Genomic DNA, 26,185 nt, shown 5'->3' with positions numbered 1-26,185 from the left:
CTTTTGTGCTCTGGTGTTATATCACTCTCTAGGAGCCAGTTTATGGAGGCTCCCTCACCCTTCTGTTTATCTTCCAATATCTCCCTGAAGCTTCATAACTCTGCTCTTCCTACCTTGCAACAGGCAGCACTTTTCTGCTTGTAGAGGTCTAGATATATATTCTTACATCTCAGGCTGATTTTGTGGATATTTAGAATGGTTTGGTAGATATCCAGCTAAATTCAGGGGACTGATTGAAATGGGGTCCCTACTCTTCTGTTATCTTGCCTCCCCCAAAGCTGCCTGAGCAACCTTTTAATGCTAGATAATTATAAACCTCCTTAGCTGTCACATTATTAATTTCCAAAGTGAGTTTATTTCTATAATGATTATTGGAATTATGTACTGTAATTTATATGTTTTTTTTTCTTTTAGCTTCTAGAGGTGGTCCATTTGCTTGTTATGATGAAGTAAATACAAGAGGAGATAGATATGGAAACTGTGGTCGAGATTTTTGCAGTAATCCGTACGTATTTAGAAATTTATAATTTTGTTTGGGATATAGGTTATATATTGCTAAGATCCTAGAATATATGACAGTTTATCACAGGTTTCTTTGTTTTATGATCTGAACTGAACAGTATTATCCATTGCCTACAAATGATATGTATTCAGTGCCTATAATGTTACGACAATGATATTTGTAGTGAGAATTATTTATTTTATTTTACTAATGAAAGAATTGAAGACTGGTGATTTGCTCAAATTTAAGAAGCTAATATAAGACAGACCAGGGCTTTCAGGTTGCAGGTATCATTAATTTTTCCCTTAGCACATAGACTCACAGAACAAAAATAGCCACATCATACATAAATCAGTGTTCTCCGAAAGTTTTCTGAGAGAATACTGTTGACACCTGGAGTTAAATTTGTAAGACTTTTTTTTTTTTTTTAAACATAGGTATATCAGGAATCTATGTTATTTCAGTAAATAATAAGAGAATTTTTTCTCTGCCCTATGATTCTAGTAATCTTCTATGTGGAAAATTAGTTTGTGCCTGGCCACATAAAACATTAATATCACGTGCAAATTTGTCAGTGATTTATACACATGTCCAAGATGAAATATGTGTATCTACATTTCGACTCAATGAAAACTTACCTAAAAATTCATGGACAACATATGAAAATCCTGAAGATAGAGATGATACATTTGTACAAGATGGCACTGTGTGTGGTCCTGAGATGGTAATTAGAACTACAAAATTTCAAGTGTTTTAACAATTATTTTTTACAATACACCAAACAATTCATTGTTAAACAGCTTTGTTGAAATATTGTTTACTGTAATAGTCATTCATGATATATACAATTCATTGCTTTTGATTAATGTATCACCACATCCAGTTTTAGAACATACTATAACTCTTGCCCATAAACAACATATCCAATTTTCCCAGTTATTAACATCTAATAGTAATATGGTACATTTGTTATAGTTAATGAACTAGCAATGTTTATATATTATATTAAATAAATTCCACACTTCATTCAGAATTCTTTTACGTAATGTCTTTTCCAGGATTCCACCCAAAATACCATATTACATTTATCAATTTTGTATTCATAGACTTCTCTTGACAGTAACGGTTTCTCTTAATTTCTTTGTTTTTGATAGCCTTGACGGTTTCGAGAACTGGTCAGGTATTCTGTAGTATGTCCCTCATATTAAGATTGTCTGCCATTTCTCTTATGATTAGACTGGGTTTATATATTTTTGGGAGGAAGACCTCAGAGGTAAAGTATCTTTCATCATATCATTATCAAGTATTGATGTTAACCTTGATCACCTGGCTGAGGTAATATTTGTCAAATTTCTCACTGTTAAGTTACTCTTTACTTCCCTTTCCATATTGTACTTCCCTGAAGTTACTTTGCATAGCCCATACTTAAGGAGTAGGAAGTATTATTTCACTTTCTTGGGGGCTCAGTAGTTACATAAATTATTTTTAATTCCTCTGCACCAAAGGTTTCTCTGTTCTCCATTTATTTATTCAGTCATTTATTTGTAACATTGTAGACTCTTGGATATTTATGTTATTATGGCCTGGGTTATAATCCAGTACTACTTTATTGATTTCATTGTTCAAGTTTTTCTAGCTTTGGCCATTGTGAGTTCTTTCAGTCAACTGGTGTCTCTTTGGCAAACTCTTAACACTGTGAGAGTTTTTTTTTTTCTTTTTTCTTTTTGAGTGCTTCCTTACTTTATAGAATCACAAGATGTTCTTCATTAATACTGAATGTTTCCTGCCCCAGTTCCTAAAATCAGCCATTCTCCAAGGAACCCTGGTTCATTGAAATGGGAAATAGTATTTAGAAACCAAGATCTAGGTATTAATTTTCCTTTCTGCTGTTGGGAGTGTCACTTTTGGCCCCATCAATAGACAGAGCTAGGAAATGTATATCTATATCTACATAGGATTCAAGCATATGATAACATGATACATATACATGAATATATGTATATATGTATACATGTATATATACTCACACTCGTATGCTGTATATAATATTTCTATATATGCATATCTACATTACAAAGCATGAGGTCAAAATTATACTTTCAAATTGAATCCACAATATAGGTTTCATTCTAGCCTCATATCTTTTCATATTTTTGACTGTTTTCTATGATAGTGATATACTTTGACACTTTCTTTGACAGTTATCTATATAAATTCCATCCTTGGATGTCCACATTAAACTATCTCAGAATTGCTAGTTCATTCCACTGTGAAATTTTTCTTGCCCTTAGCCTGAAGTGTATGTAAAAATATTTTATTTAATATTTTTGGGGGGGTTTATTCATTTTTCTTCTTAATGTGGTTAGATTGTTCATTTGAAAAACAGTAAGTTTTTTTGATTTCTCCCTGTCCTGTTCATTTTATTTTAGCTTAGTTTCTGATATGTGAAATATAAAATGATTTTTAAGATTTAAAACTATAAGGGCAACTGGGTGACTCTGTCAGTTAAGTGCCCAACCCTTGATTTTAGCTGAGGTTGTAATCTCAGGGTTGTGAGATTGAGCCTAGAGACTCGATCTGTGCTCAGTATGAGTCTGCTTGTGTGTTTCCCTCTGTTCCTACCCCCCACACACACTACTATTCACATGTGCCCTCTTTCTACCAAATAAATAAAATCTTTAAAATTTTTTTTTAAAAGATTCAAAACTATATATGGTTATACTCAGAGAATTATCCATTCCCATCCCTGTAAACCCTGTAAACCTTCTATCCATTCTCATTTCTCCCCACTCCCAGTAGAGAAACAATTAGTTTTCATTATTAGTTTCTATTATTGTAGTTTTTTAGTTTTAGCTATCTTACCTTTTATTTGTTGCACAATGTTGCACAATGGAGCAGATATGTACATTTCTTATACCTCCTTTGTTAAACAAAAAATAATATTACATACTATAAATGCTTTTGAACTTTTTTTTTTTTTTGCTTAACACATTTTGTGGTGATTAATTGAATCAGTTCTAAAGTGCTTATTTTATATTTTCTGGCTGAATTTTATTTGATTTATTAAAATTAATACAATTTTTCATTTTGAAATAATACACATACATCAAAAATGACTGGAAAATACAGAAAAGGAAAAAATCATTCATATTATTATCACCTAGAGATAAATTCTCTTTATTGTTCAGAACATGTATTTCCAGTATTTTTTGTGCTTATAGCATTTTTTCACTGTCTTAATATTATGAAATTAATAGAAATATAAATTATAAAGATACTATATCTTTGAATAATTTTTGAAATGGAGAAAAATATAAAGAAGGAAAACCATTACACAAAATTTGTTTACACAGAATTAGTCACAGTTATTGGTGGTCTTTTTTTAATTAAACTTTTTAATTTTGAAGTAACTATACTTTAATGGAAAGTAAAATACGTTAGAGAGGTCCTCTCTATCCTACATCCAGATTTTCTTAATATCTTTAACCTGTAAAATATAAAAAACAGGAAATTGACTTTGATAGAAACCTCATTTAGATTTCGTCATTTTACAAGAATGTGTGTGTGTGTGTGTGGTCTGTGTGTAGTTCTGTGCAATTATATAACATGTATAACCATGAAACCACTATCACAGTCAAAATACAAAACTGTTCCATCCACCAAAATGGAGCTCTGTCATGGTTTCATTTTGTAGTCATACCTTTCCCTTGTATACCTAATGCTCTGTTCTAATCAGTTCTCTATCTCTATAATTCTGTCACTTGGAGAATGTTATATTAGTAGAGTTATCTAAAAATCTCTAGAGATTAGTTTTTTTCAGCCAGAATAATATCCTTGGGATCTATCTAGAAAGCCACATGTATCAATGGTTCATATTTAGTGTTGAAATATTCCATTACATGAATACACCGTAGTTTGCCTAACATTCATTCTTTTTTTAGTGTGAGTTTTTATATTTTTATTTTATTATTATGTTCAGTTAGCCAGCATATAGTAGTATATCATTACTTTTTTATGTAGTATTCGATTTATTAGTTGCATATAATGCCCAGTGCTTATCACAACATGTGCCCTCCTTAATACCCATCACCTCACGATCCCATCTTCCCACCTCCACCTAACTGGAACTCTCAGTTTATTTCTCAGGGTCCAGAGTCTCTCAAGGTTTGTCTCCCTCACTGATTTCTTCCCCCTCAGTTTTTCCTCCCTTTCTCTATGGTCCTATGTGCTATCTACATATGAGTGAAACCATATGATAATTGTCTTTCTCTGCTTGACTTATTTCACTTAAAGAAATAGGTCTATGTTATCTTGGCTCAACTCAAAATCATAATGAATTGTTATTTGATTATTGTGCCATTTAAAAATATTTCCTATAAATTCTACTTTATAATTTTTTGGTCCTAATTTTTTTTTGTGTGTGTGTGTGTGTGCATGACTTCCTAACACCATAGAAATACAAGGAACTATAAAAGAATATTATGAAAAATTACATGCCAACAAACTGGACAACCTAGAAGAAAAAGATGAATTCCTAGAAACATAAACTACCAAAGTTGAACCAGAAAGCCCACTGCCATGGTACTGGCACAAAAATAGACACCAGAAATAGCAAATTTGAACAACCTGATTGCCAGCAATGAAACTGAATCCGTAGTCAAAAAAAAAAAAAAAATCCCAAAAAACAAGAGCCCAAGACCAGATGGCTTTGCTGGTGAATTCTACCAAACATTTAAAGAAAGTTTAATAACTAGGGGCACCTGGGTGGCTCAGTGGGTTTAAAGCCTCTGCCTTCGGCTCTGGTCATGATCCCTGGGTCCTGGGATTGAGCCCTGCATCGGGCTCTCTGCTCGACGGGGAGCCTGCTTCCTCCTCTCTCTGTCTCTGTCTGCCTCTCTGCCTACTTGTCTGTCAAATAAATAAATAAAAATCTTTAAAAGTTCTAGCAGTTTTGGAGTGGAGTCTTTTGGGTTTTCCACATATAGTATCATATCATCTGCGAAGAGTGATAATTTGACTTCTTCTTTGCCGATTTGGATGCCTTTAATTTCCTTTTGTTGTCTGATTGCTGAGGCTAGGACCTCTAGTACGATGTTGAATAGCAGTGGTGATAATGGACATCCCTGCCGTGTTCCTGACCTTAGTGGAAAAGCTTTCAGTTTTTCTCCATTGAGAATGATATTTGCAGTGGGTTTTTCATAGATGGCTTTGATGATATTGAGGTATGTGCCCTCTATCCCTACACTTTGAAGAGTTTTGATCAGGAAGGGATGTTGTACTTTGTCAAGTGCTTTTTCAGCATCTATTGATAGTATCATATGGTTCTTGTTCTTTCTTTTATTGATGTGTTGTATCACATTGACTGATTTGCGGATGTTGAACCAACCTTGCAGCCCTGGAATAAATCCCACTTGGTCGTGGTGAATAATCCTTTTAATGTACTGTTGAATCCTATTGGCTAGTATTTTGTTGAGTATTTTCGCATCTGTGTTCATCAAGGATATCGGTCTATAGCTCTCTTTTTTGGTGGGATCCTTGTCTGGTTTTGGGATCAAGGTGATGCTGGCCTCATAAAATGAGTTTGGAAGTTTTCCTTCCATTTCTATTTTTTGGAACAGTTTCAGGAGAATAGGAATTAGTTCTTCTTTAAATGTTTGGTAGAATTCCCCCGGGAAGCCGTCTGGCCCTGGGCTTTTGTTTGTTTGGAGATTTTTAATGACTGTTTCAATCTCCTTACTGGTTATGGGTCTGTTCAGGCTTTCTATTTCTTCCTGGCTCAGTTGTGGTAGTTTATATGTTTCTAGGAATGCATCCATTTCTGCCAGATTGTCAAATTTATTGCCGTAGAGTTGCTCATAGTATGTTCTTATAATAGTTTGTATTTCTTTGGTGTTAGTTGTGATCTCTCCTCTTTCATTCATGATTTTATTTATTTGGGTCCTTTCTCTTTTCTTTTTGATAAGTCGGGCCAGGGGTTTATCAATTTTATTAATTCTTTCAAAGAACCAGCTCCTAGTTTCGTTGATTTGTTCTATTGTTTTTTTTGGTTTCTATTTCATTGATTTCTGCTCTGATCTTTATGATTTCTCTTCTCCTGCTGGGCTTAGGGTTTCTTTCTTGTTCTTTCTCCAGCTCCTTTAGGTGTAGGGTTAGGTTGTGTACCTGAGACCTTTCTTGTTTCTTGAGAAAGGCTTGTACCGCTATATATTTTCCTCTCAGGACTGCCTTTGTTGTGTCCCACAGATTTTGAACCGTTGTATTTTCATTATCATTTGTTTCCATGATTTTTTTCAATTCTTCTTTAATTTCCCGGTTGACCCATTCATTCTTTAGAAGGATACTGTTTAGTCTCCATGTATTTGGGTTCTTTCCAAACTTCCTTTTGTGGTTGAGTTCTAGCTTTAGAGCATTGTGGTCTGAAAATAAGCAGGGAATGATCCCAATCTTTTGATACCGGTTGAGTCCTGATTTAGGACCGAGGATGTGATCTATTCTGGAGAATGTTCCATGTGCACTAGAGAAGAATGTGTATTCTGTTGCTTTGGGATGAAATGTTCTGAATATATCTGTGATGTCCATCTGGTCCAGTGTGTCATTTAAGGCCTTTATTTCCTTGCTGATCTTTTGCTTGGATGACCTGTCCATTTCAGTAGGGGAGTGTTAAAGTCCCCTACTATTATTGTATTATTGTTGATGTGTTTCTTTGATTTTGTTATTAATTGGTTTATATAGTTGGCTGCTCCCACATTGGGGGCATAGATATTTAAAATTGTTAAATCTTCTTGTTGGACAGACCCTTTGAGTATGATATAGTGTCCTTCCTCATCTCTTATTATAGTCTTTGGCTTAAAATCTAATTGATTTGATATAAGGATTGCCACTCCTGCTTTCTTCTGATGTCCATTAGCATGGTAAATTCTTTTCCACCCCCTCACTTTAAATCTGGAGGTGTCTTCGGTCTTAAAATGTGTTTCTTGTAGGCAACATATATATGGGTTTGGTTTTTTTATCCATTCTGATACCCTGTGTCTTTTGACAGGGGCATTTAGCCCATTCACATTCAGGGTAACTATTGAGAGATATGAATTTAGTGCCATTGTATTGCCTGTAAGGTGACTGTTAATGTATATGGTCTCTGTTCCTTTCTGATCTACCACTTGTAGGCTCTCTCTTTGCTTAGAGGACCCCTTTCAATATTTCCTGTAGAGCTGGTTTGGTATTTGCAAATTCTTTCAGTTGTTGTTTGTCCTGGAAGCTTTTAATCTCTCCTTCTATTTTCAATGATAGCCTAGCTGGATATAGTATTCTTGGCTGCATGTTTTTCTCGTTTAGTGCTCTGAAAATATCATGCCAGCTCTTTCTGGCCTGCCAGGTCTCTGTGGATAAGTCAGCTGCCAATCTAATATTTTTACCATTGTATGTTACAGACTTCTTTTCCCGGGCTGCTTTCAGGATTTTCTCTTTGTCATTCAGTAAAGTGTCAGGATATAAAATCAATGCACAGAAATCAGTTTCATTTCTCTACACCAACAGCAAGACAGAAGAAAGAGATATTAAGGAGTCAGTCCCATTTACAATTGCACCCAAAACCATAAGATACCTAGGAATAAACCTAACCAAAGAGACACAGAATCTATACTCAGAAAACTATAAAGTACTCATGAAAGAAATTGAGGAAGACACAAAGAAATGGAAAAATGTTCCATGCTCCTGGATTGGAAGAATAAATATTGTGAAAATGTCTATGCTACCTAAAGCAATCTACACATTTAATGCAATTCCTATCAAAGTACCATCCATCTTTTTCAAAGAAATGGAACAAATAATGCTAAAATTTATATGGAACCAGAAAAGACCTCGAATAGCCAAAGGGATATTGAAAAAGAAAGCCAACGTTGGTGGCATCACAATTCCGGACTTCAGGCTCTATTACAAAGCTGTCATCATCAAGACAGCATGGTACTGGCACAAAAACAGACACATAGATCAATGGAACAGAATAGAGAGCCCAGAAATAGACCCTCAAATCTATGGTCAACTAATCTTCGACAAAGCAGGAAAGAATGTCCAATGGAAAAAAGACAGCCTTTTCAATAAATGGTGCTGGGAAAATTGGACAGCCACATGCAGAAAAATGAAATTGGACCATTCCCTTACACCACACACAAAAATAGACTCAAAATGGATGAAGGACCTCAATGTACGAAAGGAATCCATCAAAATCCTTGAGGAGAACACGGGCAGCAACCTCTTCGACCTCTGCCGCAGCAACATCTTCCTAGGAACAACGCAAAAGGCAAGGGAAGCAAGGGAAAAAATGAACTACTGAGATTTCATCAAGATCAAAAGCTTTTGCACAGCAGAGGAAACAGTTAACAAAATCAAAAGACAACTGACAGAATGGGAGAAGATATTTGCAAACGACATATCAGATAAAGGACTAGTGTCCAGAATCTATAAAGAACTTAGCAAACTCAACACCCAAAGAACAAATAATCCAATCAAGAAATGGGCAGAGGACATGAACAGATATTTCTGCAAAGAAGACATCCAGATGGCCAACAGACACATGAAAAAGTGCTCCATATCACTCGGCATCAGGGAAATACAAATCAAAACCACAATGAGATATCACCTCACACCAGTCTGAATGGCTCAAATCAACAAGTCAGGAAATGACAGATGCTGGCGAGGATGCGGAGAAAGGGGAACCCTCCTACACTGTTGGTGGGAATGCAAGCTGGTGCAGCCACTCTGGAAAACAGCATGGAGGTTCCTCAAAATGTTGAAAATAGAACTGCCCTATGACCCAGCAATTGCACTATTGGGTATTTACCCTAAAGATACAAATGTAGTGATCCAAAGGGGCACATGCACCCGAATGTTTATAGCAGCAATGTCCACAATAGCCAAACTATGGAAAGAACCTAGATGTCCATCAACAGATGAATGGATCAAGAAGATGTGGTATATATACACAATGGAATACTATGCAGCCATCAAAAGAAATGAAATCTTGCCATTTGCAACAACATGGATGGAACTAGAGCGTATCATGCTTAGCGAAATAAGTCAAGCAGAGAAAGACAACTATCATATGATCTCCCTGATATGAGGAAGTGGTGATACAACATGGAGGCTTAAGTGGGTAGAAGAAGAATAAATGAAACAAGATGGGATTGGGAGGGAGACAAACCATAAGTGACTCTTAATCTCACAAAACAAACTGAGGGTTGCCGGGGGGAGGGGGTTTGGGAGAAGGGGGTGGGATTATGGACATTGGGGAGGGTATGTGATTTGGTGAGTGCTGTGAAGTGTGTAAACCTGGTGATTCACAGACCTGTACCCCTGGGGATAAAAATATATGTTTATAAAAAATAAAAAATTTAAAAAAAAATCTTTAAAAAAAAGAAAGTATAATACCTATACTTCTCAAAATTTTATAAAAAATAGAAATGGAAGGAAAGTTTCCAAATTTATACTATGAGGCTGGCATTACCCTGATTCCAAAACCAGATAAAGACACTACAAAAGAACTATGGCCAATATTCCTGATGAACAACTCACCAAACATCCTCAACAAAATGTTAGCAAACCAAATCAAACAACGTATTCACCATGATCACGTGGGATTTATTCCTGGGTTGCAAGGGTTGTTCAACATTGGCAAATCAATCAACATGCTATATAACATTAATAAAATAAAAGATAAAACCCATATGGTCATTTCAATAGATGCAGCAAAAGGATTTGATGAAGTACAACATCCATTCATGATAAAAACCCTTCACAAAGTGGGTTTAGAGGGAACATGACTCAACATAATAATGGCCACATCTGAAAAACACGCAGCTAATGTAATATAATCCTCAACAGGGAAAAATAGAACTTTTCCTATATGGTTAGGAAAAAGACAAGAATGTCCTTTCTCCCTTTTATTTGACATAGTACTGGAAGTCCTAGCCATAGCAATCAGGCAAGAGAAAGGAATAAAGGCATCCAAATTGATAGGGAAGAAGTAAAACTTTCACTGTTTGCAGATGACATGTTCTATATACTGGAAGAGATTATGATGAATGAAATAAGTCAAGCAGAGAGCATCAATTATCATATGGTTTCACTTATTTGTGGAGCATAACAAATAACAAGGAGGACATGGGGGGATGGAGAGGAGAAGGGAGTTGAGGGAAATTGGAAGGGGAGGTGAACCATGAGAGACTATGGACTCTGAAAAACAACCCGAGGGTTTTGAAGGGGTCGGGGGTGGGAGGTTGATGGAGCCAGGTGGTGGGTATTAAGGAGGGCACGTATTGCATGGAGCACAGGGTGTGGTGCAAAAACAATGAATACTGTTATGCTGAAAAGAAATTAAAGAAAAAAAAGAAAAAAAGAAAGCCCTGAAGACTCCACCAAAAAATTATCAGGACTGATAAATGAATTCAGTGTGGTCACAGTATACAAAATCAATGTATAGAAGCCTGTTGCATTTCTAAACACTAATAATCAAACAGTAGAAAATAAATTAAAACAATCCTATTTACAGTTGCACCAAAAATAATAAAGTAGCTAGGAATAAACTTAACCAAAGAGGTGAAAATTTGTACTCTGAAAACTATAAAATGCTGATGAAAGAAACTGAAGATGACACAATGAAATGGAAAGACATTCCATGTTCTTGGTTGGAAGAACAAATTACTGTTCAAATGTCTATACTATCCTAAGTAATATACAGATTTAATGCAATCCCTATCAAAACAACACTTTTTTAAAAAACAGAACTAGAAAAGAATAGTCCTAAAATTTATATGGAACCACAAAAGACCCTGAATAGCCAAAACAATCTTGAAAAGGAAAAATAAAGCTGGAGGTATAATTCGAGACTGCAAGTTTTATTACAAAGCTGTAGTGATCAAGACAACATGGTACTGGCACAAAAATAGACACCTAGATCAATGGAATAGTATAGAAGCCCAGAAATAAACCCGTAATTATATGGCGATCTTCCAACAAAGGAAGAAAGAATACCCAATGGGAAAAAGTCTCTTCAACAGTCTTGGGAAAATTGTACAGCTATATGCAAAAGAATTAAACTAGGCCACTTTCTTACACCATGCACAGAATAAACTCAAAATGGATTAATGGCCTAAATGTGAGACAGGAAACCATAAAAATCCTAGAGAGGAGTACAGGCAATAATTTCTCTGACATTGGCCATAGCAACTTCTTTCTAGATATGTCTCCTGAGACATAAGAAACAAAAGCAAAAGTAAACTGTTGGGACTAAATCAAAATTAAAAGCTTCTGCACAGTGAAGGAAACCAACTAAACTAAAAGTCAACCTACAGAATGGGAGAAGGTATTTGCAAATGACATATTTGTTAAAAGATTAGTATCCAAAATATATAAAGTATTTATGCAACTCAACACCTAAAAACCAATAATCCAGTTAAAAATGGGCAGAAAGCATAAATAGAAATTTCTCCAAAGAAGACATCCAGATGGCCAACAGACACATAAGAAGATGCTTAACACCAGAGATCATCAGGGAAATGCAAATCAAAACTACAGTGGGATACAACCTCACACCTGTCAGAATGGCTAAAATAAAAAAATTCAAGAAACAAGTGTTGGGGAGGATGTGGAGGAAAATGAACACTCGTGTACTTTTGGTGGAAATGCAAACTGATGCAGCCATTCTGGAGAACAATATAGAGTTTTCTCAAGAAGTTAAAAACAGACCTAACTTATGATCTCATAATCACAGTACTGTGTATTTACCCCCAGAACATAAAAATGTGAATTCAAAGGGATACATGCTCCCTAACATAGCAGCATTATCAACAATAGCCAAACTATGGAAGGAGCCCAAATGTCCATCGAATGATGAATGGATAAAAAAGATGTGGTAGATATATAATGTGGAATATTATTCATCCATCAAAAAGAATGAAATCATGCCATTTGCAATGACATGAGTGGAGGTATAGTGTATTATGCTAAGTGAAATAAGAAAAGTACAAGACAATTTTATATGATTTCACTCATATGTGGAATTTAAAGAAGCAAAACAGATGAACAAAAGCGGGGGGGGGGAGGATAAAAGAGGAAACAAACCATAAGAGACTCTTAAAGATAGAGAACAATTGGGATTGATGAATGGAAGTGGGTGGAGATTGGCTAGATGGGTGATGGGTAATAGGAGGGCACTGGTTTTTTATTTTTCTTTTTAAGAGTTATTTATTTCAGAGAGAGAGAGAGAGAAAGACAGAGACTGTGCATGTGAGTAGGGGTAGTGTGGGGGGAGCAAAGCAGAGGGAGGAAAGAAAGCCTGAGGCAGGACTTGATCCCAGAACCCTGTGATCATGGCCTGAGCTGAAATAAAGAGTGGGACACTTAACTGACTGAGCTGCTCACGCAGCCTCATAAGAGGGCATTTATTATGATGAGCACTAGGTGTTGTATGTAGGTGATGAATCGCTAATTCTACCCCTGAAACCAATATTGCACTATATGTTAAGTAACTAGAATTTAAATAAAAATTTCAAAAGAAAGAAACAGGAAAACAGAATTAATACATAATATAGCATAAAATAAATTTTAGATTATTAGAAAGTTCTGATATTTATTAAAATAATATATCTGATAACAGCTTAATATTCTAATTAATTCTATGAACTATTAACTCCAAGAGCTACAATATGAAAGTTAATTAAAATATTTTTAAACTTTTCATTTTATTGTATTGTATTTTTAAATTCAAGTATAATTAACATAGAGTTACATTAGTTTCAGGTGTACATTCCCCCCGTTTCCCTTCTACACTTTTGGCATCAAGAGTTTGTTCTCTGTAAGAGCCTGTTTTTGGTTGTCTTTTTTCCCCTTTGTTTTGTTTCTTAAATTCAATGACTGAAAGCATATGATATTTGCCTTTTACTGACATATCTTTTTGAGGGAAAGTCACAAGCTGTGCTTGCTAAATTCAAATTTATTTCTATATAATACATTTTTAAAATAGTCCATGGAAAAAACCCAAAGTTTCTATCACATCTTGCTCATCTGGAAGCACATGGAATACAATTACGATCTGAGGTCTCTCTCCCCTTGAATTCTGAAGGATATTGGCTCAAATCATTTTTTCCAGGGTCCTGGTCCTCCTCTTTTTGCATACATGGTTGTTATTATGATCCAAAGACAAAATTCACTCAAAAAATAACTCTTTGACAAAGTACTGAATTTACTGAATTTTTTCAATAATTAGGAAAAAGGCACAAAAATTAATTCCATAAATTAGAACAGTGTAAATTCACACATAAAACACTCTTTTTCTTTGGAGGCCTTTTAACCATCATAGTTGGGAGTCTCTCATTGTCTTATTACTGCATATAATTATCTGTTATTCTTGCTGTTCTCATCATTTTTTCCTCATGGAATAGTGAACTGTCTTCCTGTGCTACTCACACCCATGATTTTAAGACCCCAATCTCCCACCTCATAGTTCTCAACCTTAGTTGCTCTGATGATCATGTGGACCCTGACCCAGAGATTTTGATATAAATGTCTCAGGTGGAGCCTGGTCATAGGTATTTTTAAAATGCTTCTTGGGGGAATGCCTGGGTGGCTTAGTTGGTTAAGCATCTGCCATCAGCTTAGGTCATGATCCCATGATCCCATGGTTCTGGGATAGAGTTTCCCATCAGGCTCCCTGCTCAGCAGAGAGCCTGCTTCTCCCTCTGCTTGACGCTCCCCCTGCTTGTGTGCTAGCTCTCTCTCTCTCTCTCTAGCAAGTAAATAAAATCTTTAAATGCTTGGATAGTTCTGGAGCTCAGGAATTAGTCAAATTATTTTTCCAGATGTTTCCCTTTTTAAGTGGACTTCTAGTGCTAGGTGGTAAGAAAATAAAACTAACTTCTCACATATGGTTACATCTTTAAAATCTGAAGGCTTATAGGTTATTTCACATTTATTTCAATGTTTCAAATTATTACTTTATTTTACTTTTTGTATTTTTATGCCAGTTCTTGATAATATGAATTCTGAAACTCTCTTGAATTTTTCTTATGTATTATCTGTACACACAATCTGATTGTGTGACTATTCTTCACTTCCTTTTGCTTTTAGTATTGTGTCAAATTTGTGTGTGTAAAAGTTCAATACCAGATAACAGATGAGGAGTGCAACTCTACTTATTGCAATAGCCACGGAGTAAGTAATTTCTATTTTCATTTTAGCAAGATACTTTGAACAATGCTATAAAACAGTTTTGAGATTTAAAAAAAAATATTAAGATGATTTTCATGCTGCTTGGTGTCATCTAAGAGTCTATAATTTATAACCTCAATCTTATTTTCTTAAGAAATGTTGCTAAACTATTAGAGAATATAAAGTAGAAACATTTAAGATGATTCTGGGTGTATGAAGTGTTAGGTAAATATAAGGGGTAGATTTGCTATATGCACCATGTATTGTTATATAACAAAAATGATCTTATTTTCATAGAAAGAAGGTAGAAACTGATAAACAAAGGTCATTAGAAATTTTTTCTAGTCTTGCTTGTTAATTCAGAGTCTGGGCTGTTCTGTGAAACTGGCAACTAAATGATAATTAGTGGCATGTTACTGGTAATTGATAGAATTTGGGTCTGGCTATGGAAAGAGTTGAAGAATTTTTTTTTTTAATTACTTTGTCAGCAGAAGCTAAATATACTTTCTAAAGTATGGACAATATTGAGAGAAAATTTGTGAAAATTTATTTAATTTGTCTATTTAAATTAAATGAATACATTCTCTGAAATAAATTCTCTGTTGAGTAAGTATAGAATATTTATTGGTCTCTAATGAAAACCAATGTCTCTAAAAAATAATTGTTCTATTTTCTGATTACTCCAGGTTTGCAACAATTTAAATCATTGCCAGTGTGAAAAGGGGTTTGATCCTCCTACATGCCTGCAGAAGAAGGGAGAATTTGGAAGTATTGATGATGGGCACAAGGCTCCATCTGGTTTGTGTCTTTCAAATTTTATTAATCAAAGACAATTATGTAAGAGAAAAAAATTAAAGTATAGGTTCCAAGCTAGGTTACAAAGCAACTGATACCAAAAACATGTTTTTGTTTTATTTGTAAAATTTTTAAAAATCCAAGACAGTAGAAGTTTTTTCTGTACTTTTTATATATCAACATTGACATTTATATCAACATTGACACAAAAAGTGTACTCAGATTAGGCAATATAAAAGTAGAAATTCCAGTGCATAAAATTTGACTAGTTAATTTGGATTGTTCACTTTGGATTGTCTCATACATTTCTGGTTTAAAATAATGTTTGTTAGTAGTCATTGTTATATTAATGCCACTAGATTCCTTCAGGCTATCTTTTATTCCTTTTTGCTGCACTGTAAGGATTCCAGCGCAGACTTTTGAACTATCCTCTCTAGAATATCTCCTGTGGGGTTCATGAGTACTATTTTGAGATTAAGAAGTCCTGGCTAGGACTGAGGATACCTGGGGGATATTTCCTGGTTTTAGAAGATATTGGAGCCCACCTAGGATAACCTGGGAGCAGAGGCTCTCTACCCTCACCCCCTTTCCTCTTGGGGCATATAAATACTGAAACTCCTTGGCAGATCTACTTGAAGCTTGGATACTAGGGGGAAGGTGTAGCTAGGGTGACCCAACTTTTTACAGAGTTAACACACAGCCACATTAGACTGTGTATCAGACCAAAAATAAATAAATAAATAAATAAAAGGAATGATAGTTTAACACATAACATAATTTTAAACATATATTATTTTCACATAAATGTGTAAAATAGATATTTATTTAAAATTACATATTGTGTATTAGTGATTTTTATTACATAAATACTATTATTTAAGTGAAACAACAATACTAGTTACCAGTGTGTACAACCACTTAAGAAAATAATATATATGAGCAAAAATGTAACAATATTTTATAATGACAGTATTTTATATTTCCCTTGAAATAGCAATTTATATTTACCTCTTTTTAAAAAGTCTTTACTAGATATTTAAATTTTGCAGGCTATCTTATTGTATATTATTAAGATTCATAAACATAAGAATTTTCAAAAGGGGAATATAAATATAAGAAAAATTAAGCTTGCCCTATATTTACTCTTTTTTTTTTTTAAGATTTTATTTATTTATTTGACAGACAGAGATCACAAGTGGGCAGAGAGGCAGGCAGAGAGAGAGGAGGAAGCAGGCTCCCTGCTGAGCAGAGAGCCCAATGTGGGACTCGATCCCAGGACCCTGAGATCATGACCTGAGCCAAAGGCAGTGGCTTAACCCACTGAGCCACCCAGGCGCCCCAAGCTTGCCCTATATTTAATAAAAAATAACAATGACAGTATTCTCTTCCTTCCTTCTTTTTCTTTCTTTTTACTAATGAATCATTGAATACTACATCAAAAACTAATGATGTACTATATGTTGGCTAACAACTTAATTTAAAAAATCTTTTTTTAATAAAACATGATTCTCTGTTTTATGATATGGTCAGATATCTTTTTGGCTCTTTCTGTTTCCTTTTCCAATTATACTTCTCTGTATTGCTTGCAGCCTTTCAGATATCCTTCCTTTAAGCAGCAGCAAAGTGGAATAGAGCCAAATGTACAATTCCTTTTGACTTGAAGCTCTACTTTATCAAGCCACATTCCTGAATTCAAGTGTCAGTCTATTGATGGCATCCATGAAGATCTCCTACAAAGCATTTGAACATGACATACCTGTTGTTGTTGTTGTTGTTTTTAAACTAGATACAGCAGGGTTTTAGGCTTGTAGAAATTATTTTTCAGATCTCCAAAAACATTCATTAGCTTTTTTTCTGTAGGTGTCTTCTAGTAGATCAGGTACCTAGCAGTCAGTTTCTTTTCATGTTTAATTCACCATATAGGCTACCCATTTCAAAAATGCTCATCATTTTTAAGCACTCTGAATCACATTGAATGTCAGAAGTTGTATATTTTTTTCTTTAGGGAACATGGTTGAAAGCATAGAGGTAATTTGCATTTGTGAAATCTAAGTTGAATTACAAACAAATTTCAATTTTAATAAAAGTCTGAGAAGCTCCTGTTTCACTGCTTGCCTTTTTCTAAATACATTTTTTGAGTTCTGAAGCAGTCTGTTTCCAAAAATATGAGTCATAGGTATAGTCAGTTCATTTTCTACCCTCTAAGATTCACAGATTAGCAAATTGTTTCAGAGAAACAGCACGTAAATTCTGTTTTTACTGTAACCTATTTTCCTCTTCAATGTACTTAAAAATTAAAGAAGTACATTCCTATTGTCCAGCCTTTCAAGAATAAGATTTTATGCCCGGCCGGTATTCTAACACATCTCATATAGCTTGTAACACTAAGAACCATCTTATATGCATCCATGTCTGAGGAAGCCATCACCTTCCCACTTCATAAAGTTTTGAAAAATCTCAGGGTGCCTGGGTAGCTCAGTTGGTTAGGCATCTGCTTTGAGCTGGGGTCATAATCCTGGAATCCTGGGACTGAGCCCCAGATCGAGCTTCCTTCTCAGTGTGGAGTCTGCTTCTCCCTTTCTCTCTGCCCCTCACCCTGCTTGTGCTTTATTATAAACACACTCTCTCTCTGTGAAATAAATTAATTTAAAAAAATCCCATTACCAGCTTCCATACCTTTTGAGGAAACTAAAAGTGACCAAAAGCTTTATTCAGGAAAGCCTATATATCACAGGTAAGCATCTCACACTCCATTCAGTGTTGTGTCCATGGTGTGTAGTATGTATAGTGGGTAAGATCTTTTCCTTTTCTTTGAGAAGAAGCTTATTGACTGAAAGGGATTTGCAGAAGTTTACATTTGGACTGCCTGCTAAATATGCATGAAGATCAACAAAGTCTAGTTTGGATTTGAGCAAGATAAAAAATTTTTTTATGTAATTAAAATCTGTATAGAAATTAAACTTATTTTAAACTTCATTTTTAAAATCAAATTAAGAACTGGGGGAATATTTTGCTGATTTATTCATTTGTTAAGATATAACAGTTATTGCTACACTTAAGGAGTCAGCAGATATTATAACAATTCTCACATTTTTCTCCCACAGGACATTTGTAATGCAATCTGTGAATCGGAAATGTAACTTCACTTGGTTTTGTAAAACAATGAAGGGAATGAGTGATAGGGCAGTGCATGTTTGTTTCTATGGTATGCCAAAACTAATGCTAATTTGCTAGGTATTTTTGTCAGGACATTGGTGTCTTCAGGGAGAGAAAAGAATTTTTTTTAATTGGGAAACAAAAAGATGCGGTTGATTTAAAATTACATGCTTTTTTCATCAAAAAAATTTGTGATTCAACCTCCAAATATGCTTTCACAATACCTTTTCCACCATACCTATTCCAAATTCTTTTTTAAATTGAGATATAATTGACATATTATGTCAATATTTGTATATTTGTATACATTGTGAAATGGCTGCTGTAAGTCTAGTTAGCATCCATCACCATACATAGTTACCTTTATTTTTTCTTATGATGAGAACTTTCAAGGTTTATTCTCTTAGCAACTTTCAAATATGTAATACAGTATTATTTACTATAGTTACCATGCTGTACATTGCCTTCCTAGGAATTACTGATTTTAAAACTGAAGGTTTGTATCCTTTGACTCCTTTCATCCATTTCACTCAATCCTCCACACCACTGACAACCATTAGTATGTTCTCCACATCTGTAAGCTTGATTCCACATATAAATGAGATCATATAAATATATTGTCTTAGTGTCTGACTTATTTCACTTAACAGAAGGCTCTCAAGGCCCATCATGTCATTATGAATGGCAAGATCTCATTCCTTTTCATGGCTGAATAATATTCCATTATTATGGCATAACACTATTCCATTATCTACATATGACCACATTTTCTTTATCTATTCATTTACTGGTGGACATTTAGGTTGTATCCATATCTTGGCTATTGTAAATGATGCTGCAGTGAACATGGGTGGATCCTATATACAGCATTCACCACACCACACCCAGTGCTCCACACAATCCGTGCCCTCCATAATACCCACCACCTGGTACCCCGACCTCCCATCCCCTGCCCCTTCAAAACCCTCAGATTGTTTTTCAGAGTCCATAGTCTCTCAGGGTTCACCTCCCCTTCCAATTTCTCCCAACTCCCTTCTCCTCTCCATCTCCCCATGTCCTCCATGCTATTTGTTATGCTCCACAAATAAGTGAATGGGAGAAGATATTTGCAAATGACAGTACAGACAAAAGTTTGATATCCAGGATCATATATAGTTTTGAGGTAGTGTGTTCATTTTCTTTGCCAATTGCTGGTTCATATGGTAGTTCTATTTTTAATTTTTTTAAAAGATTTTATTTATTTATTTGACAGAGAGAAATCACAAGTAGTCGGAGAGGCAGGCAGAGAGAGAGAGAGGGAAGCAGGCTCCCCGCTGAGCAGAGAGCCCGACGCGGGACTCGACCCCAGGACCCTGAGATCATGACCTGAGCCGAAGGCAGTGGCTTAACCCACTGAGCCACCCAGGCGCCCCTATTTTTAATTTTTTAACCTTGCCCTCCATACTGTTTTCCATAGGAGCTGTACAACTTTATATTTTTACCAATGGTGTTCAAGGGTTATTTTTTCTCCATATTCTTGCCAACACTTGTTATTTCTTGTCTTTTTGAGAATAGCCATTTTATTTTTTATTTTTTAAAAATATTTATTCATTCGAGAAAGAGAGAAAGCATAAGCAGGGCAAGAGGCAGAGAGAGGGAGAAGTAGACTCTCTGCTGAGCTGGGATCCCGGTGCAGGGCTTGATCCCAGGACCTGGAGATCATGACCTGAGCCAAAGGCAGATGCCCAACCATCTGAGCCACCCAGGCACCCCATGATAATAATCATTTTAACATGTGTGAAGTGATATCTCTTTATGGTTTTTATTTGTATTTCCCTGATGATTAGTGATATTAAATACCTTTTCATGTACACATTGGCCATTTGAATGTCTTTGGGAAAATTTCTATTCATTTCTTGTGCCCAGGATTATTTTCATTTATTCTTTTTTTTTTTTTTTGCTAGTGAGTTAAATGAATTCTTAATATATTTTGGATATTAACCCCTCATCAGATATATTGTTGACAAATATTTCCTCTCATTCATGGGGTTACTTTTTAATTTTGTTGATGATTCCATTGTTGTGCAGGTTTGTAGTTTGGTGTAGTCCTACTTGTTTGTTTTTGCTTTTGTTGCCTTTACATTAAGTGTCAGATTCAAAAAATCATCACCAAAATCAATATCAAGGAGCTTGCTACCTATGTTTTCTTCTAGGAGTTTTATGGTTTCATGTACATTCAGGTCTTTAAAACATTTTAAGCTAATATTTGTTTATCATATTAAAAAGTCCAGTTTCATTCTTTAGCATGTGACTATCCAGTTTTTTTAATACCACTTATAAGGGACTGTCCTTTCTGCCATTTTATATTCTTGGCTCCTTTGTTGTAATTGACCACATATGTGTGGGTTTATTTCTGCATCCAAAGTATTTTCATCATAATGTATAATATGCTCTCTTTACTTATTTCTTTTTTTGATGATTTTATTTATTTATTTGACAGACAGAGATCACAGGTAGGCAGCAAGGCAGGCAGAGAGAGGGGAAGGGAAGCAGGCTCCCTGCTGAGCAGAGAGCCCGATGTGGGGCTCAATTCCAGGACCCTGGGATCATGACCTGAGCCAAAGGCAGAGGCTTTAACCCACTGAGCCACCCAGGTGCCCCTAGTTACTTATTTCTTAAATCCAATGTGTCTTCCATCTGTCATTAAAGATAGTCATTTAGTCTTCATGATCAGTGATGTCTGGGTCGTAATGGTTAGTACTGTAATCATTCTGATTATCATTATCCTAGGAAACATGATTACAATATTTACAAAATGAAAAACTAAATTAGTACTCTTGACACAAAGCACAACAGCCAATACAAAGACTAAGTCAAAGATGGACTACTATTTCAATACCCTTGGGTTGCACACTTAAGTCACATCACTCAGAATGAATCACAAATTAAAACTGTCGAGATCAGCTGTCAGAGTTAAAAACAGAAAGTACAGAAGACAGGTAATTTGTGCTTTATTCATTTAACACCAAAACAGTGTTGCTTTCACTCCTTATTTTTTTAAGCTTCCATATGGATTTTCTTCTTTTGCTTCAACCCTCCAAACCAGTTGCCATAACTCAGAAAATTTCCCATCTCAGGTATGGATTATTCAATATTTGAGACTTTGCATATGACAACTTGGATCGTCCCAGGCAAATATTCATGCTTCGTTTCCCAAGGTCACTCTGGGTCCTGATGTCAGTAGAATAGTGGTTCTTGAGCCTGGGATCAGAGGAAAACTTTCAATCCAGCTAATTTCATTTTAATCAGCTGCCATAGAGTCTGTCTTCATCCATGTATTCTGGGGCTTGTAGATGTACTCTGAAAGCCCCGGGCTGGTATGCCATCTGGCTGCATGCATTTTCTGTCCCCAGTGGTTCTTCCTCGGGCCCTGTACCCAGACAAAGATGAGGCCTCGACTCAACAAGGGAGAAGCTCTTGTGATGTCAAATGCGTTTTGGAGCATACAGATGAGAGGCAAGGTGATCTTAAGAAGCCCAGTTTCTTTAACACCTTTATTCTATTTATTTTGTATATCACTGACTTAACAAAATATGACTTGCAAAAAACTAAAATTATGGAATTCATGATGGCTTTATTTGTAATCAGTACATTATCAACTTTTGTTAATATTTCATGGGTCTTATCAAAGAATATATAACCATTTTACAGCATGACATATATAGATATAAGAACAAAGATATACATATGTACATAATGGAATATATATGTGTTTATGTGTGTGTTTCCTGTTTGCACATTCTAGAATCTAAATTCTCCTATATTTTTATCTACTTGTCTACTTAATATATAAAATCATAGAGTGTATTTTAATTTCACATTATAATTGTTCTTTCAAAAATTTTTTATGTAATCCTAACTCCAGAAATTACCACCAATAATAATATACATTATTCTTGATTTTCAGGGGTTATTATCAATCTTTTTAATCCATGACAAGCTTGTAGTAAAAAGAAATTCATTTACATCTCTTTAATTTTCATGAAGCTTCCCATTTACCTATGATTATAGGAAATTTATAATTCTGCTGTGTATTGCTCTTTCATCACACTTGGCAATCTATTTTACTAATATTTTTGACCCTTTCTAACATACACACATTTATATATGTATGTTTACTTGTAAAATACACATAACTTAAAATTTACCTTTTTAACCATTTTTAAGACTACAGTGCAGTGGCATTAAGTCCATTGTTGTGCAACCACCATCCACCTCCAGGATTCTTAATCTTGCAGAACTGAAAGTATATATTCATTAAATGATAACTCCCCATTCCCTTCTCCCAGGTCCAGGAAACCACCATTCTACTTTTTTTGTCTATGAATTTCACTACTTCTGAGACTCTGTATAAATGGAATCATACAATATTTGTCATGTTGTAGCTGGCTTATTTTACTTAGTACAGTGTCCTCAGAGTTCATGTTGGAACATGTATTTCTTAAAAAAAATTTTTTTGGGGGTGCCCCTGAGTGGCTCAGTTGGTTAAGCAGCTGCCTTTGGCTTGGGTCATGGTTCCAACATCCTGGGATCGAGTCCTTCATTGGGCTCCTTGCTCCACGGGGAGCCTGCTTCACCCTCTGCCTCTGCTTGCCACTCTGCCTGCCTGTGTGCTCTTTCTCTCTCTCTCTCTGACAAATAAATACATAAATAATCTCTAAAATAATGTTTTTTAAATTTATTTGAGAGAGAGAGAGCACAAGCAGTGGGGAGGAGTAGAGGGAGAAGCAGACTCCCTGTTGAGGGTCTTGATTCCAGGACCCTGAGATCATGACCCTAGCTGAAAGCAGACACTTAACCGACTGAGCCACCCAGGTGCCATAATTCCCTTTCTATTTAAGGCTGTTAATATTCCATTATAGGTATGTACTACATTTTGCCTATCCATTCATTTGTCAATGGATAATTGGGTTACTTCCAAGGTTTAGTGATTGTGACTAATTTTGCTGTGAACTTGGGTATATTAGTATCTGAGTCCATGCTTTCAATAATTTGAGGTATATACCTAGATGTGGAATTGCTAGGTTATATGATAATTCTATGCTTAACTTTTTTGAAGAATCTCCATACTGTTTTCCACAGAGGATGCATTATTTTGCATTCCCACCAACAGGGCACAAGGATTCCAGTTTCTCTACATCCTTCCCAAAACTTATTATTTTCTGTTTGCTAAATTGTAGCCATCCTGACAGGTATAAGCTGATAATTCATTGTGGTTTAGATATCTTTATAGGTATAGAATGAAATATGGATCAGAAATTACCTTTTGCATTTTAAAAAATATCATTTTATTGAAAATTGTTATCAGAAAGTCTTCCTGTCATTGTATTTTTAACTTGTTACTTTTTACATGTAGGAAGCTTACAGATTTTTGTGTATACATTTTATCAATGGACTATGACTATTTTCAAGTCTTTTAGTTTTTAGGGCAGTTAATTGATGTAACTGCAATTAATAATTTTGCCACATCTTTTTAATAATAATTTTTCTTTCCTCTTTTTTAGTTAATCTCTACCCCCATCTCATAATTGCCCTGGGTAATCCGTTTAGAATAAAAAGATATAATCACAAAAGAGGTGATCATTATTTTGCTCCTAGGGAAACTTCCAATATTTTATCATGAAAAACAGCAGTGAGACAAGCATAGAATAGACATTCTCATTCTGAAGAAAGAAGTTGGAAGGAAGGAATGACAGATCCCAGTAAATACAAAACCTAACAAGCTAACTTGCATTAGAGTTTTAAGTTTCAAGAATATTCTCTTTGGCTCGATATTCTGTCCTCCAGGCCCCCTGTAGTGACAGCATCACCCCATAGCCCTCAGTGACATCCACCCCTACCCTTCTGGCCCTGTCCACACAACAGTTTGCAGCCTTTCAGGCACTAGGCTGGGGCAGGCTAGCTGAAGCCAAGGAGGGAAGTTCCTGGGGCTGTGATGGGAAAGAAAATCCTGATCTCTGAATTATCTTTGGGGCATTCTTCTCTCTTCTTGACAAATGAAGTATAACAGCAGTGAAATGACTATATTGTCCCATCCTGTTCCCTTCGGTTCCACCTGGCAGGGTTTCTGCCTTCATAATCCTATCTCTATCTTCTGCTGAGATGGCTGCTAAAATAGTTCCCATGCAATAATCTCAATATCAAATGACTTTCCAGCCACACATTGAGCATTTGATTAGGCTGAGAATTCTCCAAGTCTCTAAGTTCTGGTATCTCTTTGATTAACACTTCTTCAACTCATCGATCTGCTCTCACATTTGCTCTAAGCAGTTGGGAGAGCCTGGGCCATACCTTAAACATTTTGCTTAGAAATCTCAGCTAATGATCCAGTTTCATGGTTCACAAGTTTTATCTTGTGAAGCACAGGGGCAGTTCTAAGAGGAACATATTGAGCCATGATCATGCATGACTATAGCTGGGGGGTAGCTCCTCTACCTGTCAACTTCCCCATTGCTTCAATTGGAAAACAACAAAAACAAAAACGTGCCAATAAATTGTTGCTCAAACAGAGTTTGGCACATTACCAACCCAGATAGGTGGCTAGTATGTACAAAGAGGTGAAAGTTATGGAGCCACATAGATCAGATAATCAGGAATAAATACAGATGTCAGCTGAGAATGAATAAGAACAGATGATGGGGGCATCTGTCAGCTGAGAATGAATAAGAACTGATGATGGGGGCATCTGGGTGGCTCTGTCGGTTAAGCATCAGACTCTTGATTTCAACTCAGGTTGTGATCTCAGGGTCTTGAGATCATGTCCTGTGTCAGCTCTGCATTCAGTGCGGAGACTGCTGGAGATTCTCTCTCTTTCTCTGCCTGCCCCTCCCCCCACCACTTGTGCACACATGTGTGTGCACGCACGCTCGCGCTCTCTCTCTCTCTCTCTCTCGCTCTCTCTCTGTCTTAAATAAATAAATAAATCTTAAAAAATAAAAAGAACTGATGAGAAAAATGTGACATTAACATTAGTTGGATAGAAATGGGTCAAAGCCAGCCTTAGCCATGCATTCTATAAAATAACTCTAGAGCCATTTTAACAATTTCTTGTTGCTGTTATTTGACGGAAGAACTTAGTTAAATATTTGTTATTTAGTGACTACTAATCTTTAATTTTTAGAAAAATATTTAATAATGTGAGAGAGATTAAATATCATACTTCCCAAATTTAATTCTTATATATAGGCACAGTCCCAACATTCTCTGTGGGACTAATGTTGGTAATGATATCCTCTCCACATTTTTGCCTGGTTAATACAATCTCTAACATAATTCAAAATGGTTATTTTCTATTATAGGAAAAAGCTACTTGAGGGAACAAAATACCACTCCTTCAAAACACCGATTACTACTCATTTTCTACATTTCTCTACCTGTGCTCATCATCACTGCCACTGTTTTAATAAAACAAAATAATATAAAGGAGCTGTGCTACAGAGAGGAAACTGAAAGTGAGAGGTATATATATGTTTACTCTTATTAAATTCAATGAGT

The 26,185-nt window shown here is 35.5% G+C and overlaps 1 protein-coding gene across 1 annotated transcript in view; it reads left to right on the top strand.

Annotated features, from left to right (window-relative positions):
* Window positions 1-26,185, top strand: part of LOC131820665 (disintegrin and metalloproteinase domain-containing protein 5-like) — a 159,623-nt gene that overhangs the window by 127,010 nt on the left and 6,428 nt on the right. Inside the window, exons 16-20 of the mRNA XM_059156370.1 lie at window positions 415-505; window positions 1,007-1,226; window positions 14,621-14,704; window positions 15,388-15,499; window positions 25,990-26,149. Coding sequence (XP_059012353.1) covers window positions 415-505; window positions 1,007-1,226; window positions 14,621-14,704; window positions 15,388-15,499; window positions 25,990-26,149 — 667 coding nt within the window. The remainder of the gene's footprint in view (window positions 1-414; window positions 506-1,006; window positions 1,227-14,620; window positions 14,705-15,387; window positions 15,500-25,989; window positions 26,150-26,185) is intronic.

The sequence above is a fragment of the Mustela lutreola genome, chromosome 18, assembly GCF_030435805.1.
Source record: "Mustela lutreola isolate mMusLut2 chromosome 18, mMusLut2.pri, whole genome shotgun sequence".
Classification (NCBI taxonomy): Eukaryota; Metazoa; Chordata; class Mammalia; order Carnivora; family Mustelidae; genus Mustela; species Mustela lutreola.
Note: the sequence above shows the minus strand (reverse complement) of the source record. Positions and strands in the feature narration are given on the sequence as shown.